The following is a 19,187-nucleotide window of genomic DNA, read 5'->3' on the forward strand; positions in this document are numbered from 1 at the left end:
TACTCATTGAACCCTGACAACCTTTCAAGGTGGGTGTTATACCCATTTCACAGGTTTGAAAACTGCAGCTTAAAAAGTCTAAACACTTTGGTGGAAAATGTACTATGCTCCTTCTCACTTTGAAATGCTTTCTGTAGCCTCATGACCATTTTTCCTCTGTGACTACAGAAATATGTTCTGAGCCTCCCCCCATCTATCCTGCAGAGGCTGCTTTTGGTTCTCTCCATGGAGACTTTGCTCCTGTTTCTCCATCTTGCGTTCCTTTGAAATGTTGTTTGTCTCTTACCATCTCTTTCACCATCACTTCTTTTATGTTTAAAAACTTTATGTCAGTTTTCATAACAACAGATGTAAGCAAGCATGAAAAAAAGACAAAAGCAATGTATTAAAAATAGATAGCCATATATACAACAATAAGCCAAGGAAACTGTCACACTGTATATGCTCCAAATGGAATGTGAGCCAAAAACATGATGCTCACTCTTACATAAATAATATATTACACATCCACTGGGAGAAGAAGCAGTTCTGTCCCTAAATGGGAAGAGGATTTTTTAGCCCACTTTTATATCATTTTCTTTTCCTTTCAAAGTCTTTCTTCCTTAGGTATACACTATAAGTCATACCATCTCAGACAAGCCATATTCCTCTTCCAAACCATCCATGAACTATTTTATTAACTGTTAATAAGAAAGAGTTGAAAAACCTGATGGAGAAATCCATGGAGCTTGTTAAAGCCCCTCAAATATATGGATTTAGCAGTACTGTCTCAATATTAGCATATTTTCTCCTACGAAAGAGGACAGAAGTGGTTTCAGTTAGATGGAATATAGACAAAGCTGATATAAAGGACTTCTAAAAGATTTTTTAACTTGAAAAGAAACCTGTAAAAGCTTGAGAGATGTGACTGTATAGAAAACAGAAAAAAGAGGTTTAATTACAGAGCATGGATTCTGGCCGATTTGACAATTAAACCTAACAATAGAAGGGATTTACACTAGATATAAGAAGACTTTAAAGGCAGGGACAGTTGTTAAACATTTTAATGGGCAGCTGTGGAATTCCCTCTGGAAAGATGTTTAATGGAGGACAAATTCTCTCCTATCTGGAATGGAGGAAAAACAATCCTTGGAAGAGAGGAAATGAAATGAAGGTCCTTATGAAGTCACTTGCAGTCCTGAAACTCCAGGTAATATCCTCACTTCCCATGGAAATAAATAACTGTGCAAAACCTCTAAGAGATTCACTTTGGAAGATTCAGGAGAAGACACTCATTAAGCAGGCAATTGAAATCAGAAAGTATTTATCGAGTGCCCAATATTACCTGCCCCTGGGGAGACGTACGGCCCCAGGAGAGCACAGATCCGAGCAGCAGTGTTGGCCAATGGACAGAGAACACAATTATTCACTTCAGTTAATTTTTTTTAAAAATCTTTGAACTCCAATCAGCTTTCTGGAACTATTTCCTGAACTTGGTGAGCTGAAAAAAATCCCATAAGAGCTGGCTGTCACATGAGATTTCTGGCATTACTCATGGTATCCCTGGATCTTTTTGTAAACAGAAAAGGCTTCTGACAGTGTTTCCATACTTCACTTCTTTTTCTAACCCAAACTTGGACGGACGGAGCCTCTTAAACTATCATCAAAACATGGATTATAAAATGCTAGCCAAATTTGAGTTATTTTGCTATATTCCCATGTTGTAGAACAAGAATTCAATTAGCTTAAGTTTTAATGAACATGAGGATTTTGTTCATGGCTTGTAATAAATCCACTGATTCACAGAATGGATCTTCAGCATCAACAGGCAGAAGAGACTGAGGAAGAAGAGAGAAAAATCACACAGGAAGGAATGCTGTTCATACGTATTGTCAAATCTCAACATGTCTCAGCTGAGGAATGCTGAGGAGGAAGGACAAAGTTCAGTGGGAAGAGAGCAAACCCAAAAGGATGTCAAGGTGGACACAAATAGAGGCAAGAAGTAAAGTCATCACAAATCATTCTCAAATTCTAATTATAAATAGTACATCTTTTAGTTTGTTCTTAATTTCTTAAAAACAATAAAGCTTACAATTAATGGCTAACTAAAAATATAAATGACCATATATGAGGACTGTTTTTAAAATTATGAGTAGTGTGAAACTTTTTTTACATGAAACAGTGGGAGAAAGTCTCAAAATTACATTTTAGCCTTCTTCTGACGTTACAGCAGTGGAATTTGATTTTTTTGAAGCTGCGTATTCTGAATTAGTTAGCTATAGCTTTGGAAAAATGAATCAGTCTTTTAGGCTCCATCCATTCCCTCTCATCATGATGGACTTGGGTGAAAGAGTGAGTTCAAGTCTAAATCTCTTATTGTTTTTCTCACTTCCTTCAAACAATGTTGTTAAATATACATATTTCTCTGAAGTTAATTTTCTACAACAAATATGTCAATAAACTCTCCCATTAATTATGGTACAAGAAAAAAATGTGCTGATATCCCTACCATTTGTAATGACTGTCCATGTTCACCTGTATCTATTGTTCTATTTTTAGGTTTTATATTTGAATGGTACTTGTTATCCTTATACGCACTATGTCATTATACTGTCTATATAATCAAAATACACCAACAAATATTACAGTTTGAGAGTTTGTAGACCACCTACAGAATTATAGAATTATGGTGATTAGTTGTACATTTTATACCATTTGTCTCAGACACGGACATCATTAATCCTTCTCTTTGTCCCTCCCTCTTTCTTTTGCGAGCACCCTCTCTTTCTCCCTGATATCAACCTGGACAAATCCAAGTATCTTGAGTATTAAGAACTACACTAATTGTACTTTGGTTTTTAAAGGAGAGAGATTTTGGTTTGTTTTTTTTTTTTATACAATATAAGAGAATGCCATGATGTTTCAGGTTGAATTACCATGGCATGAAAATAGGGTTGTTCTCTTGCAAAAGTAATGTGATGATAGCATAGTTCTGATTGATAGAATTTAATTAAGATTATTAAACAAACCTACTTGAAAAGTGTTTCTCAACTTATATTTATTGAGTTTCTATTATGTGCCAGGTATTGCACCAGGCAGTGGAGACATGGCAATAAACAACACAGACGTGAACCTTGCCATCCTAGAGTGTGGAGTCTAACAAAAATTATAATCATTCATTCTCAAATTTGGTCCACAAAGTCCAAATCTATCATCACTTTAGAAAATATGCATTTAATTATAACAAAGTATTCATGGCTAAATTATTCTCAAGGAGGGATCTTTTAGGGAAGCATCTATGAATACTGAATGAGTAAAACTGTTCTAATGAAGGTAGCAAAATCCAATATGCCCATATTTATAACATAGATGAGCTCCAAACTGAAACTTGGCATATATGAAGGAAGTTTGTATAGTTATTTACATACGCATGATTTAAATGTCTTGGGACTACTAGCATATCTGGTCCAAGGAATCTGGTTTCATCCAAATTCAATCCTGATGAAAGTTTTTTTAACTAAATGAGTTAATACTTTGTATATGTGTGTATATTTGTAAACATACATAAATGTGTGTGCATAACCACATGCATGTTATACCTCTTCCACAAACTCCCTACTTTTCAAAAATGAAACTTCCTACTTTTTAATGGATAGAATGAGATGACACAGGAAATATCACAAATCACAAATTGCAGATTTTCTTTAAGCAAATGCCAGTGAGAATACAGAATCAATTACTTAGGAAAGAGGCTGAAATAGTAAGTTCAGATGAGTTACCAGGGTGTATAGATGTCCTTCTGGAGAAAACCTGGAGGTCTGTGGTCTAAAAATGTTTAGAATAAAAATGAAAATCAACCCCAAAAGTATTAGTCTGCCTGACTCTTTCCTTGCTTCACTAGAAGAAAATACGAGGGTGTATGTATGTGTGTAAGTGTGCACATGTGTATGTATGTGCATGTATGTTTATGTTTTGTGTCTTATGTAAATGAATGAAGGTTCAGCAGAAGGACCACCGCTTCCCTCTTAGCTTACCCCAGTGTGCCTCATTAGGTACAGAGTGTCACAGAAGTGCCTAGTTTAAGAATGTATGAGCTTTGCAAATGCCAACATTATTAAAAATATGCTTGGGAATGCCCTTGTTTCTGAGAGCTGAAACTGCCTCCTTGACAAGACGGGAAAATGGCTTTTCTGCAAATGATATTCCCCTAGAGTATTTCTCCGTGGGGACTCTTCTTCAGTAACTCCCTTTGGCAATAACAGGATCCATGAGGTTGAATTTTCCTAGGGCAACACTGCCTTTAGTGCATCTCACCCAAAAACATAAATATTTTCAGCCTTAAAAATAGGACAAAATATAGGAGGTTCCTGTGAGGCTCAAAATGGCAATACTTTCCCAGAGTGCTAAGGTGCTTAAGAAAGTTTAAAGAGTTTCACAGAACAGCCTGATGATTGGCTAAAGAGCAACCCCAAGTCCATCATGTTTTCTCTGCTAATGTTCCGTTGAATATGTAGGACCTTCTTTCTTAGCTAGGCACAAAAAGCTCATGCGGACAGAGAAAAATGCACTTGCAAGAATTTCACCTGTTGTAGAGAAGAAAATATGGGACAATAGTGAGCAGGCAAGGAGCATGTGAAAGAAAGATTGTGGGCATTAAAGACACCCAGACTGGGTTGAAACTCTGACTTATTTCTTGTGATAGTTATTGATACAGCCCAACAACAATTTCTTATTTTCTGCCTTTCAGGCATATAGTAGAGATGCATTTCCCCATCTACTTTGGAGCGGAGTGGGGCCATGTGATTAGTTCTGGTAACTGATTTTGAAAGGAAGCATTGTGTGTCTCTTCCAGGTAGAAGATTATATGATTTATATGATTTAATGTTGCAGTTACGATATAGTTATGATAACCAATGCCTTCCTGATATAGGCATTTATAGTTACGACAATCAATGCCTTCCAGATGTAAATGCATGGAACATTAAACTCAACATCTATTCTTTTTATATTGAGACCTCTTTGTCAATGATAATACTTGGTTTTCATGTTTAAACTTTGGTAGTCTTTTTTTTTAACAAAATAAATAATTCCCAGTTCCTGTCATATAAGGTGTAATCACACATCATGGTTTTTTTTTTTCTAGCTACAAGCCAGATTAGCCTAAATATGATTATAACCATTGAAGATAAGTAACTTAAAAATAGGAAATGCTAAAAAGTAGGTGAGGGACCCTTCCATGCAGTCACTGAACTGAAACACTCATGTAGTATGAAGCAGTTCTGGAGCGGTTAAACTAACAAGCACCCTTTCTTAGAAGGAGTTTAAATGTTCCTCTAATTTATTTTATAAAAACCAGAAAGAAATCTACAAATATGTGGGGTTAAAGCCAAATCTCTCAGCTTAACACAGGAGGGAACACTGAACATTCACATCTAATTAAGTAAGAGTTGTTTTTCAAAAGTTAAAGGCTGAAATTTTTGCAATTTAATCCAAAATTTTATTAGCAAACTCTAATGATTATCCTGATTGCAATTAATAAAAGCTCCCAAACAGGTCAACTCATTTAAGTGCTATCTGTAATCATTTGGATTTTAACATGATGGTTATTACTTATTACCCTGAAACCAAGCTGCACAATGAGATATTGATTACTTTTAACCTTTAGATCCAAGGATTCAGGAAAGGTCAGAGGAGGGGAACACCATACCTTTCTTGGCTGGCAAACGTATTGCCTTCAGGAGAATTCAAATGATTCCCATTGGCCATGTAGATCCAAGATTAGTTTATTCTCTGGGCTGACAAGAAATGATGATGCTTTTAAAAATAACACCCAGCACATATTTAGTGAAGTGTTACATTTATATAACCAATGGCCTTAAGATGTGCTTCACATCACAGCAATTCTCAGGCTGTTAACCCTTTAACAAGTTTTGTTCATGGAAGCATCTTTGTTAGGATGAGATACTAAACGTAGTAGCTCTAGTAGCTCTAATTGGAATAAACTCATCTCATTAAATTCTCTTGTAGGTTCCAATAGGTTGAACACAATTACTGGCCACCAATGGCCACTAGCACTTCTTTTGGTTTTCTTTTTCCATGACAACATTTAGAAACATTTTTCACATTTTGCCACTGAAAAGCAAGGACTTAGCTCTTGGTAGGGTCCAGCAGAATTACGGGCAAGGGAAACATAACTGTTATGTGTTAGATTAATTTGCAGAACACTTGGCATTATTATTGCCAAGTCGTCAAATTGTTCCAAGTTGTTCCGGAAGGTTGTTATTAATAGTATGTTTTCTGAGGAAAGTTCTGTCTACTTTTGGAACTGCATTTCTGTTGCCAAGGAAACTCCTTGAAGCACAGTTTTCTAGGAGCACACTGCTGCTTTTGTTTGCCAGTGTCCTATTCATATCATCTAAGTAAGCGTTTTACATGCTCCAGCCTTCAGTCCCAAATGTTGAAGTGTTAGCCCATTTAAGTTGCTTTTTCAAACACAGCTAATGCCTGCTATGATTTCCCTCTTTCTCTCCCCCCTTTTCTCTCTCCCTCTCCATCTGAAGCCCCTCTCTCCCCGCCTTCTTCCCACTCTCCCTCTAACATGCCCAACTCTTACTATTCAAGGTTTATTTTTTTTTAACAGTTGCATTAGGAGAGATAGTTTTCACAAGTTTTTGATAAATTAACTTCAATTTGAATAATAATTCCATAGGTTGTAGCATTAGTCCTTCAAGTGTTAATTATCTTTTCACTTTAAAATTAATGTAGTCATTTCCTCCTGACTCCTCTACCCCATTTATTGAAGTGCTGAGGAAAACATGTCATTGAGTCCTGAGCCAGCCCTGTTGTTGTGATTAAGCGTGGTCACATGGCCCATCTCTGCCAAAAGGAGGGCCCTGAGAAAAGGTGACAAAGACAGTGATTTCCTGTCAGCAAAGAGTACGACAGGGCTGTCTAGAAGTGATGCAAATGAGGGGAACTTTCCCCATGGCTTGTTTGATCCACTCTAGGCCAGAGCAGGCCAGGCCAGGGAGAGAGGGAGCAGCACAATACAGCAGAGGCAGCCCAGAGAGCCAACGCACCTTCCGGACAGTAGCTCACCCACCAGAGACAAAGACTGCTGGCGGCCTTCCCTTGCTTGCCCCTATGCACACACAGCCAACTATTTCTTGGCATACTATTCTCTTAACATCCTTCTTTTTTTCCCCCCTCTTAAAAAAGTGATTCAAACGGGAATTGTAAGCCACAGCAAAAACAGTGTTTCCTATATTGTTCAGAAACCACATCCATCCACTTTTTCCTCTGAACGTGTTCGGGATGAGTTTTGTCCTCTCTCAAAAAAGGAAAGAAAAGAAAAAATATACATATTTAAGTCTTCATAGCAAACACTGATTCATCAAATACTCCCATTAATATGGCAGTTAATTTAAGGACTTTTTAACTTTAATAAAAATGGAACAACAAATCCATTTACACATAGCAGTGGGGGTAGCCTAGATTTTCCTATTCTGATCACTTTTAAAATGACTAGATAATGTTATTTGAAATATTGTAATGATTTTAAGCATATTCTTCTTATCTTAATGGAGTTTTAATCTAACATACAATTAAGCTCTACAATTAATCTACTGAGAAAGAGGTAAAAAATTATCATTAGGTTCTCATGCCTGATATATCTGGTACATTTTTACCTTGGCTGCTTCAATAACTAGTGATTTGCTTCATTTTGGTACTGAAATTCCAAACTAACCCCTAATTAACAGAATTTAATTTTTTTGGCACATACTTCTATTCTATACCCCAACACCAACATGTAAAAAAAATTTTTTTAAGGTAATGGATTTTCTTCTATTTTAAGCCTTGTTACTATGACCTGGACTATGAACCACCCTAGCATTACATTTTTAGGAGCTCAAGTTCAGTCATAAAGGTATCAGGCCACATATAAAATTATTTAGACCTGGTCCAGAACAAAATGAACGAGAACTATTAGAGAGGGTTGAAATTTGTGAATTATAAAATATAGAGACAGCGTGATTAATCTGTTTTCTATGATTTCTATGATTCTATGAATAGCTATGACAACATCATTTTGGCGTCAATAGTTATAAAATAACAAGTCAACTATGTCCCATATTTCTTCTTTCATACTACGTTTCTTATTCCCCAGAAGTTCTCACCCTATTCCATACACATTTCTTTTAAAAGGCATAATGCTTGCCTTTTAATACAGACCCAAATTCTCTAAAAGTGACATTTTCTCCTTTAAAATTTATCCCTTTCTCTTATCTGTTTTTTTCCTAAAACAATCCTTTAGTGTGTAATTCTTTTTATTTGTTTGTATTTGATTTTTAGCATTTTCTTATCTATTCATTCATCCACCCATGATTTTAATTTACTCTTTTCTAATTAATTGTTTTAAATTATTCATTTTTGTTTGGTTAACTGTAGACGAACTAATTTTAACTGTGTTTCTTTCTCTTCAATGCTTATATTTCCTTCTCATTTTCCTAATATCCTTTCCTTTTTAAATATAACTATTGATGTCCTCTCTTATTAATCTCACCTGACCAAACTATCATTGAGAGGAATGCTACCTTCAGTGAGAGCTGTGATCAAAGTCTATAAACATTACCTGGCAACAGAGTTAGAGAAAAATAATTAATTCACTTGTTAGAAGTATTATGTTTAGAAACTTACTTGTAAGAAAAATTGTGGTTAGATATTTCACTTCCGTGCCATTCTAATTCCTTGCATATGAAATAAAAATGCTAAAAAAGAATGTCTTCATGTCTAAGTATCAAAATAAACTTAATTTCTTCAAATGAAGTGCAATTTTTTTTTCTCATTGAAGATGTAAATTTTACAACTAAGCATATTTCCCTCTTTGCTTTGACTACCAGGAAACCCAGGGTGAAATTTTGGGAACTTTACTAAGTGTGTAGGACTATACAGTCGATATGCCTACATATTATCTCTTTTCCCAGGAAGAGACTCTAGTCTATGTATATTTTCCCCAGTTTTGATTTGTATTTTAGTGTTAAAAATATTTTTAAATTTTTTCCTGTGAATTCTTATAAGCAAATTCAAATCCGGAGCAGAGTAAAAATGTAATTAGTCTCTTTAGTGAGCATTGTATTATGCAAAATGAGCAGGGCTTTTCCTTTTGCACATAGGACATAATTGTATAATACTTATACCAACAGAGAAAGATAGAGGACATTTGCATTTTTCCCATAAAAGCAGAACTATATGAGAGTAACTAACCCTCAAAATGAAATATAAAATCCTCAGTGTAAATTCCTTGAAAGTATAAAGGTCTTAGTTGAGTACTAATGGGTACTAATTTATATAATTTTTAAGCTGTAAGAGTTATTTTAACCCCTTAGAAATCAGATAATCTAATATTTTATTGATAAGGAGCAGCTAGGCCATTCTCAAGGAACAAATCCGTAACTGTGCTGTTTTGGTGAGCTTCAGACTATCTGAAAATAGCTCTTGTTCAAGTATAACAGTAATCACCAGACTGCAACTTTTGAATTTGGCCCTTGAAATTAACCTTTGGACTCTGGAACTCCACACCAATCCAGGATCACGAAGGGCTCTGTCATCTGTGCTTTGCAAGTGGCAGAGAGGGGGCAGTGCTTTGTGGCGAGACACGTAAGGAGCCCTGGCCAGGGCTCACCCTCCCAGCCCTGCAGAGTCAGCTGTGTCTGCTGCTGAGGGCAGTAAGGCAACAGCAGCCTCCTGAGCTCCAGCCTCTCCGGCTGTGGAGATGCTTCTAGGTCATTCAGTCTATAAAATTCATACGATGGGGGAGGGGGTGTCCGGAGTTTCCCTGAGCCCAAGAATAATGCCACCTTTGATCTGTAGAAATTAAAAAACTGGAGCTTTTTCTTTGCAAGTGGGTTTTAAATATTTCTCCATTAATAGTTAATGCACATGCAGACCAGCAGAGTGACAGCTCCCTGTGATTATGAATTCTGGCTTCGTAACTCCAGTCCAAATAGGAGCTGAACTTTCAAAATCACGGTGGTTACTTTTGACAAATTAAATTGTCCTACTTAGGAAGGTAGAAGGAATGAAGAAAAAGAAAGTGAGAGAGGGGGAGCAAATTCTCCTTAAAGGTGATTCTCACATTGAGGAAGAAAAAACGAGAAAGAACTATGTTTGTGCTTTCTAGGCTGATAATCCTGCTAGTGTTTATTAGAAAATAGCTATAGCAAGTCCCCATTCAGAGGCTGGGTCAGTGGGCCAGACAAAAATGGGAGAGGGAAAGATATTGGCAGTGTGACTCACTGTCTCAAAACAAGTAAGGAAGTATTTTTAAGGAAGTGATTATATAAGGAGAGTATATATAAGGAAGATTCCGGTTGCTCTTAAGACCCTGCAGGTGAAAATTAATTAGAAAAAAAGTGGTCTTAAAAGTCTAATAATCTGAAAATAACAAGAAATGGTTTAAACAGAAAATCTACTTTGTAGCCAATTGTAATGTTGAGGTTCTAAATTATGTCAGGTTGTGTCAATGTATTCTTTGTCTGTTAAGTCTAATTCCTTTCCTTTAATAAATCCCTTTGATATTTTGCTGGTTTAGGGTAACCAATATATCACAATAGGTACCAAACTCAGGAGGTCTGGTTAATGAATAATCTAAGGTGTGTATCTGTAGCTTCCCATTTAGGAGTAAAGGTCAGATGACTTTCTATCGAAGACCAGAATATACAATAAATAGGTAAAGTCAGGCAGGTAGTTCCTGATGTTGAAAATGCTAAAAAATCTTCACTCTCATTGACTACTAACATATTATACTTTCTCCAACAAAACATATCCAAATGTGGACTTTGGGGATTAATTTAGGACTGTATAATGCATGTAATGAATCAAGATCTGGGCATGACTATTTCAGGAAAAAGAGTTGAGTGATGAAATATAGAGATCCCCCCCAGAGAGAGGAGAGAACAAGTTTTGAATTCTATGATAACAGGAATAATGATTCTGTCCTGGTCTCCAGTTCCTGGGATTTTACCATCACTCAGTTGAAGGTCTCTCTTAAAGGCTTAACCTTTGATCTTTACATTAATAACAGAGATCATGATCAAACTTCATTCTCATCCTTAATTTTTTAGTATATGTGCTGCTGAAGCAAGAATTCATCTTTAATTTTTTAACTCAACAACTATTGGTTCAACATCAGCTATGTAAGGTGTTTTGCTTCACAATGTATAAAATATAAAAGCAAGGAATTTTTCTTGGTGTTACAGAAGCATTTTAAGAAATGAAGATGATATACATAGGTTGAGATGGATTGGGAATGCTGTGAAAAAAGTTGGGCATCCTGCTGAATTGTCACAATGACTAGGAAATGTGAATAGTAAATGCCTGATAGTGGAAGAGGTAGTCACCTTCACCAACAAAAATTGTTTTGTCCCAAATGTCAGTGGTACCCTTGATGAAAAATGCTGAGAAAGCATTGATATCTTTCAGGGCCAACAAATTTAAAGATTAAAGTCTCAAATGGTATAGAAAGCTTAGGAAAGTCTGGGGACCAACTGAAAAGCCCTATTACTCAGGGGTCTCTCTGATCAAGAGGGACTCCAAACCTTTGTCCCCCAAGTCATCAGTTGAGTTGATTTCTGAAAAAGTACATTAGAACATAGGAATGGGACTTTGAAAATGTTGACCTAACCTGAGAATCCCTGAGGATTCTAGACAAAGACCTGAAATTAATTTTCCTCCATCAATTTTTCTAATTCAGGAGCCACCCCAAATTCTAAACAAATCCTCAGCCAATATCCTCAGGATTGTTTTGGAGGTTTCCAAACCTCTGGAATAATGTGGGGGCTTGTATAAAGAAAGAATCTGCAAACCTGTGGCATTTGCCTTTGGTGTGTAAGTCAATCTTTAATTTTGCTTATAAGCCAAATGCAAAGTTAGTGCTAGTCTATAAACTTAGCTATGTTGAACACCTCAAAGCAGAAAGACAGTAACAGGACATGAGTCACAAATGAAGAACTCCGGTATGGAAAATGTTTGGGAAAACACTATAATCCAGAAGTACTGAGTGGGTGGAATAATGGCTTTCAATACACCAGAATGGGAATTCTTAGGCAGAGCATTTACAAGGAAAACAAGAAAGAGAAGACGGATTTCCTATTAATTGTAATGTAAATTATATGGATGTGATTTTGACAAAGAATAGCACTGTTACTGAAAAAAAAATAGTGGTTTATGTGCAAAATACAAAATGCATCAAGAAGAAAAGAAATATTATTTGGCATCATGAGTGCAATAAAATCTGAAATAATGCCTTATGATTAGTTAACTTTTGTATTATTTTTTCCTGGTTGTCTTGATTTCTAATGCTTAATATTAGGAGTAAAGCTAATATTGTTGTATCAATAAATTAATAAAGATTAATGGGCATTTTTCATACATAATTCTTGATCCTGACATGAAATGTGAAATCACCTAGCTTTGTTTACATTAGGTGAAGACTGTAACGCTAACAATATATTATGCTCAGAAGATATATTTGATAGCTTCATTGTTAATGTGGACAGCTATCCATACAGGAAATAGCTAATAGTCAACAAAGTCGATTAATGTCAGAACACAATTCTTTAAGGAATAAAATATCACCATTTGCTGACTCCCTGGGGAGCTTATATCTTCTCTTAACCAAGATGATTCTCAGGGGACACTAATTAAAGTCAACCAGACCCTTGAAAAGTATAAATAAAGGTCTCTCTTTAGAGAAGGTAAATGTTAAAATGATATGTTAAGGAAAGGAACTTAAAATGATAAATAACGAGAAAGAAAGAAGACAACTTTTATTTGACCTTGAATGTACTTCTTATTCTATAAGAAATGTTTAAAGCTAGAGGGTAGTTGTTTCTTGTCATTATACTGTTGCTGATTCTGTGGTTAGTTATTAATTTTATTTTTTATGATTCACAATCTGCTCTTTGAAATATGCCATATGCTCAAAGCAATTCAAGGATGACAACTGTCAGAATTACTCCAATAAAAATTGCCTAAATGAGGAAGATTTACTGCAATCTGATATTTCAGTGGAAAGTCCCTCTACCCTCCCCAACAGCTTTTTCAGACACTGAATCTTGCAACCGTTTTTTTTTTTTTAAGTCAAAATCACATAGCTGTTTTCTAAGAACTTCTAAGACTATTTAAGTAGAATTGGTAAAAACATACTAGGCTAAAGGTGAATTAGCAGACATGGAAAAACAATATACATAGTTATTAAATGGATTGCCTGCAATCAATATATGAGTTCCAAGCCAGTTTTCCTAAATCACATGCAAATGTATTGACTTAATATGACAACGTCTGCTCTATGTATCACTAATAAACATTAAATTGAACAAGCCCTCTACCCTGGAAGTAGCAAGCCAAACTGAAGGCAAATTTCCTTTTTCTCTGCAAAGATCTAAGGGGTGGATAGAATCCACCTGAGTGCTCCAATGAAAACATATCTTGTTAAATGTTACCAGTCCATTTATCCTTCATTTTGTTTCAGTCTATTTATTAATGCAGTTTCATTTATTGCTATTCATCTTGGAGATAAATCTTTGTCCTTCTATAGAATTACACCAAATAGAATGTGATAAAGGGAACTTTCTTGCAATTATGATGTCGGTGCAGCCTGTCAGCACACAAGGGATGGAAATGAGTTTGGGGACAGGGAAGGGAATTCTAATAGACACCATGATACATACAATGAACGCAAAGATATCCTGAGAGAGAGAGACTTGTCAGGCTAATCAGATCTTCCACAGCAAGGTAAAGGCAAGAAGGGTAGCTCTAACCTTGTAAAGATGCCGCTGCTGCTCCTCTGACATCATCAGGTCGTGGCTGTCCATCACGAGGGACTCCATGTCAATCAGCCAATCCCAGAGCTCCTGATATTCTGAATCAAAGTCCAGAAGCCTGAAGATAAGGCACAAAATGTATTATGCATAAATACAGTGTAGTTGTTAAAATCTCATATTAGAATAATATATTCTTGAAAACCCATGATGTTCCTAGGTGATACCTGTAAAAAGAGAAGGGAAAAATTCTCTGTGTGGTTACATACTGGGCAAAATAGAAACTCAAGCCTGTGACATAGCATTTCTTAGATTTTGAAAACATAACATGTAATTCTGATGCTCAAACTAGGGACATCATGACTATTTCCATTTGCAAACCCTTTTTGAGGATTTGCAGCACTTGAACAAAATGACTACTACTACGTCCTTGAAAGAGAGCACTGGCATATTAACAGTCTGAGAAATGGAGGGTCAGTGCCTTGTGAAAGTTACATGGTCCAGAATTTTAGGTCAGAAGAGCACCTTCAAAATTCAAATCTCTTTCTTGTCTGCTAGATTTTCATAGATATCACATCCTCAATACATCCATAATTAAGAATACTAATTTGACTAATTTCTCTATAATGATCACACAATTTATTATCATATTTTCAATATCATTTTCACTGAGAAACAACTCAATCATTTATTTGTCCCTCTGCTGTCTACCTGCCTATCTCTGCAAACATATATCTTACATTTATTGTCATGGATGAGTAGCCAGCATTTCAGCTTAACACTGAGAGATAGGCTTGAGTGACTCTGGTAAGCCAGTGAGAACCAGGGGCAGATCCAGTATTAGACAGGTGTTCCCCACAGACATGCAGGAAACAAAGGTAAGGACAGGAAGTCAAAACAATGAATCCTTGAATAGCCAGCAATCATTAAAATTCAAAGGAGGATCACTATGGTTTTCAACAAAATAAATCATTAGAATAAGGAGCTTAAAAGGATTAATGTGATTCTCTATTGAAAGCCTGGTGCATAAGTAAAGCCCAGAATCTTCTAAAACACTGTGATCAGAAAATGAAAGTGCAGGATGAAAAACTATGACTTTGTCCTTCCCCCAAAAATCATCTCTTTAAAAGAAATCACATCCTTGCCAAACTGTAACTGAGTAAAACCCTATCAGTACCAATGAAGCAGCTGGCTCAAGTATGAATCAGGATTTATCTATCAAGTGAGTAACTTATTACTACCTTGTTCCTGTCTCTGTACATTAAATGACTGCTTTCCAAGAAAATGAACATCCACTTTTCATAACTTACAATTTAATTTTAATCTGTCAAAAAAAAACTTAAGATGTGTCTGGTGATGGAGACTAAATCTAAAATTGTCTATTTTATTTATTATTTCACCATCATTATAAAGATTATTGATTAAGACCATAAGTATCCAAGACCAAGGATCATCACTGGCTGACGTATAGAATTAATGTTTAACTAAAAGGTGATGTTGGGTATAGGTAATATGACCAAAAGCTTCAGCAAGGCTATGGTGGCCTAGAGCAGTGATTCTCAGACTTTAATGTGCATGTGACAGAGGTGAGGAGTTTGTTGAAATGCTGGTCCTGATTCAGTAATTCTAGAGTGGGGCCTGAGATTCTGCATTCCTAACAACTGCTAGTAACTAGCCAGGCTGCTGGTCATGGACCTCACTTTGAATAGCGAGGAGTTTCAGCATACACCAGAAATCTGAAGTAAGATACTATTTCAAAATATTAAAAAACAAACAAAATCCACTGTAACAGGGACAGATAAACCACCAAACTTTCTTTATTAACTCTGTGAGTGACTAGTAAGGAACGACTAATAAGCATTTGTTCACATGACAGATTCAATCATTTAGAAATACCACCTGAGGGGTGCCTGGATGGCTCAGTCCGTTAAGCATCTGACTTGGGCTCAGGTCATGATCTCATGGTTCTTGACTTTGGGCCCTGCATCAGGCTCTGTGCTGACAGCTCAGAATCTGGAGTCTGTTTTGAATTCTATGTCTCCCTCTCTCTCTGCCCCTCCCCTGCTTGTGCTCTGTCTCTCTCTCTCTTTCTCTCTCTCTCAAAAATAAACATTAAAAAATTTTTTTAGAAATACCACCTGAATTATAGCCATCATTTCTCTCTCCTTGCATTCTCCCACATTTTAACCATAAAGACAGGGGAAAAGCAGAATGCCACCCTACAAATTAGAAAAGTATGACTCAGGGGAATATTAAAAGCAAAGGAGAAATAAAGAGAAAAGTTCAACCTTTCCATATCTATGGATCTGAAGAATAAGAAAGAAATAAAAGCAAGAGGAGCAAGTGCTAAGGTATATATCCTCCCATCTCTTAGACTAAGACCCAGAGCAGAGGTATGTGAAACAGGTTGAAAAGAAAGCCAAAAGCACAAGGATATCAGCTCCATTACCTGCTAGGAAGTCTGGGAGGAGACTGCCTTAGAGTTCCTTCACCATAACCTGGAGTGGGAATGTTACACTCAGAGGGAACTTTGGTCAGCACTTCCCTTGCTACCTGTTCTTTTATCCCCCCCCTTGAGGACACCATTCTCTCCCACATACCCCTACCTTGATGTTTCTGGGAGTTCACCGGATGAACTTGACAGAGGTGTTGCCATAGCAACAGAGGCACAGTGACCCCAAGGAGAAGAAGGGGAACCTCTGAAGCCAGACCTCAGAGAGTTGGCAGGGTCAGTGAGGGCTAAGATAATGCTTAGTCAGCAGGAAATACCTCCTGACCAAGCTAAGAGATAACAACACAGACAGTCCTCCGTAGGGGACAACCTTGGAATATCTAGGACAAGATCCATTTCAATGAACCCAGCCAGCCTATACCCAAGGGCTATAGTAAGCCTGGGGAACTCACTGCAGCCTAGAATCACAAAAGTCATGTAAACCCAGATCTCATCTTAGAAAAAAGAAGGGAATGACATAAATCTAAAAAACAGCATTTACCCCAAGAGATAGTTCCCTAATGACAATGTTAATATACTAGGGGAGGCTATAAGCATTGTGTTTAAGAGCCTGAGCTCTGATCTTAAAGCAAGGTTTTCCCCTGCTTTACCAGGAAATTATGTTTTAGGATGTTTCATAAAAATTATTAATCAGCAAGGAAAATAAAGAGGTCTGTTTTCTTTTCCATATGTGTCTGGAAAAAGAAATTTTGATTATGACCAAACAATTCAAGAGTAAGATATGAATTTATCTTTGTATTGCTAGTGCTCAGCATATGAATGATGATGAATGAATGTAGATAATGAAGCCAAAAACCTTTAGCAGGGCAAGAATGACTTCAGAAGAGCAGCATGTGACAGAGAGAATGGTATCTTATCTCAAATGCCAATACCAACACAGCCAGAGTAACAGGGACAGGCTTCTTCACTCATTCAGAAGGCGGGATTTTGCCTCCCAGTACATGATAATGGTGCATTTGCTAATAAAAAAAATATTATGTGCAGTAGATTCTCAATTAATGTGAGTTGCTCTCCTGTTCCTTTCATATCTTCCTCTTTTCTACACTGAAATTAAAGCAAATTTGAACAAAACATATATAGGATGGAAAAATGTTCAGAACCATGGACATTTTTTCACTGCCTGTTTACCACACCTTTATGTCTATTGAACTGTTTCCTCCTATTATTTCCCTTCTCAAGGGACTCAGAACAAAAACCATCTCTTCTAGTTAAATGCACCTCAGACTTCTCACATGGTCTACACTGGAGACCCACCAGAGAGGAAACTGAACCTAAAACAGATGCTCACCCTTTCTTTAGCCTATTTTTGTCTTAGCTGAGAATACGTAGGCTTGAGTTTGGGAGGTACAGTAAATGCTTTGGTTTCATATTTTGCTTCATTAGCATCAAATCAACACCAGTGTTTTCCAAACAACAATTTTCATAAGGTCCTAATGCTGAAGATTAAAATATTTTTTTAGCATTCGGGCCTGATTTCAGATTTCTTGGCCATGTGTTAATCACAGCTTAGAAAAGACCTGAAAGCTTTCCAAATTTACTAAATCAAATACGTAACTTTGTAGCAAATCACAAATAAATTACTAGAATTTCTCTGTAGGTTCTTTGAAAGCTTCTGAAATGCAATTTAATGTGCTCATTATTTCAGGAAAATTCTTAGCTAAGAAAGTAGTTTACTTTCTTTTGTTTACATTACCTGCAAAGGTGTGCTAAGTGTTTTTCAAGTGATTTTATGAAAGATGATGTCTTCCAGGAAAAGTGCCAGCTATTATACAGGAAAACAGAATCGTTGATGAGTTAGTTTATCAAGGGTAGCATAGAACTAGTTAACAGTTTTATATCCCTTTGAAGAATATGCAGATTCTATCAGCTGAATTCAGAACATGGTTCTTTTCTTGAATTCTTGGTGACAAAGGCCCTAGTCTCTCTATTTTAGAAGAGAGAGAGAGAGAGAGCCAATTGAAATTCTGGCCAGTAGCTCAGAATTTTATAAGGGTATAAATATAGGAACTACTTATTTCCCTCACAAAATTTTCTCTGTAGTTGTGCTTTGGTTTGTGTTAACTCATCCACTCAAATATGTCATCTGTTAGATGTTAAAATGATGTCAAAGTCTACCTTTTCAGTACTGTATGAATCTGTTGTTTTCTCTATGAAAATGTTACAAAGCAAACTAATATCTACTCTATGAAAGTGTTATAAAGCAAACACATCACCAAAATGGTATTGTATTGGACACTTCTTTAAATTGCCATATATTCCCTCTTAACTGGGTTTATAATAAAAGAGTTAGACATTCTGTTGTAGATATAATATTTCCATTTTGGGAGGTTGAAAGGCTTAATAATGTTATGAGGAGAAACAGTCTTCTAAATCAAAATTTTTTGTTAGGAAAGCACAGAATTATGTGTCTTTATTTCATAGATGGAGAATTTAATAGAGATGGAGACAAATCTATGGAGAAATAAATGTGCAACTTTTTCTTTAGTATTTGTTTCTAAGTTTGGGTTTACTACTATGGGTAATTGCCAAAAATATTTCCCAACATCCTGTCCACCATTTTACTCTGCCTTTTCAAGGTTACAAAAAGATTCCAGAGCTTTTCACCACAGAAATAAAATACTACCAAGCTTTTCAGTATTATTTTCTTGCAGATTGGAGAGCAATACATTATTTGTAAGGCTAGCATAGTTTAAGAAATAATCCTTCCTCTAAACCCTGATGGGAGTTATGTTTGACTAGCTAAGTGTTTGAATACATAAATGCATTCAGCCTTTGGTATTTAAAGTGAGCATCATTAACTCAACATTTCAACTTAAACTTTGCTTAAAAGATAAAGTTTCACCCAAGTGAAATCAATGGGAGGTGTGTGTGAATAT

General features: G+C 36.2%; 1 protein-coding gene across 1 annotated transcript in view; it reads right to left on the minus strand.

The window, feature by feature from the left end:
* AKAP6 (A-kinase anchoring protein 6) overlaps positions 1-19,187 on the minus strand; it is a 494,727-nt gene that overhangs the window by 118,897 nt on the left and 356,643 nt on the right. Inside the window, exon 9 of the mRNA XM_077772716.1 lies at positions 13,800-13,920. Within this exon, the coding sequence (XP_077628842.1) occupies positions 13,800-13,920 (121 nt within the window). The remainder of the gene's footprint in view (positions 1-13,799; positions 13,921-19,187) is intronic.

This window comes from Crocuta crocuta, unplaced genomic scaffold, assembly GCF_008692635.1.
Source record: "Crocuta crocuta isolate KB4526 unplaced genomic scaffold, BGI_CrCroc_1.0 scaffold116, whole genome shotgun sequence".
NCBI lineage: Eukaryota > Metazoa > Chordata > Mammalia > Carnivora > Hyaenidae > Crocuta > Crocuta crocuta.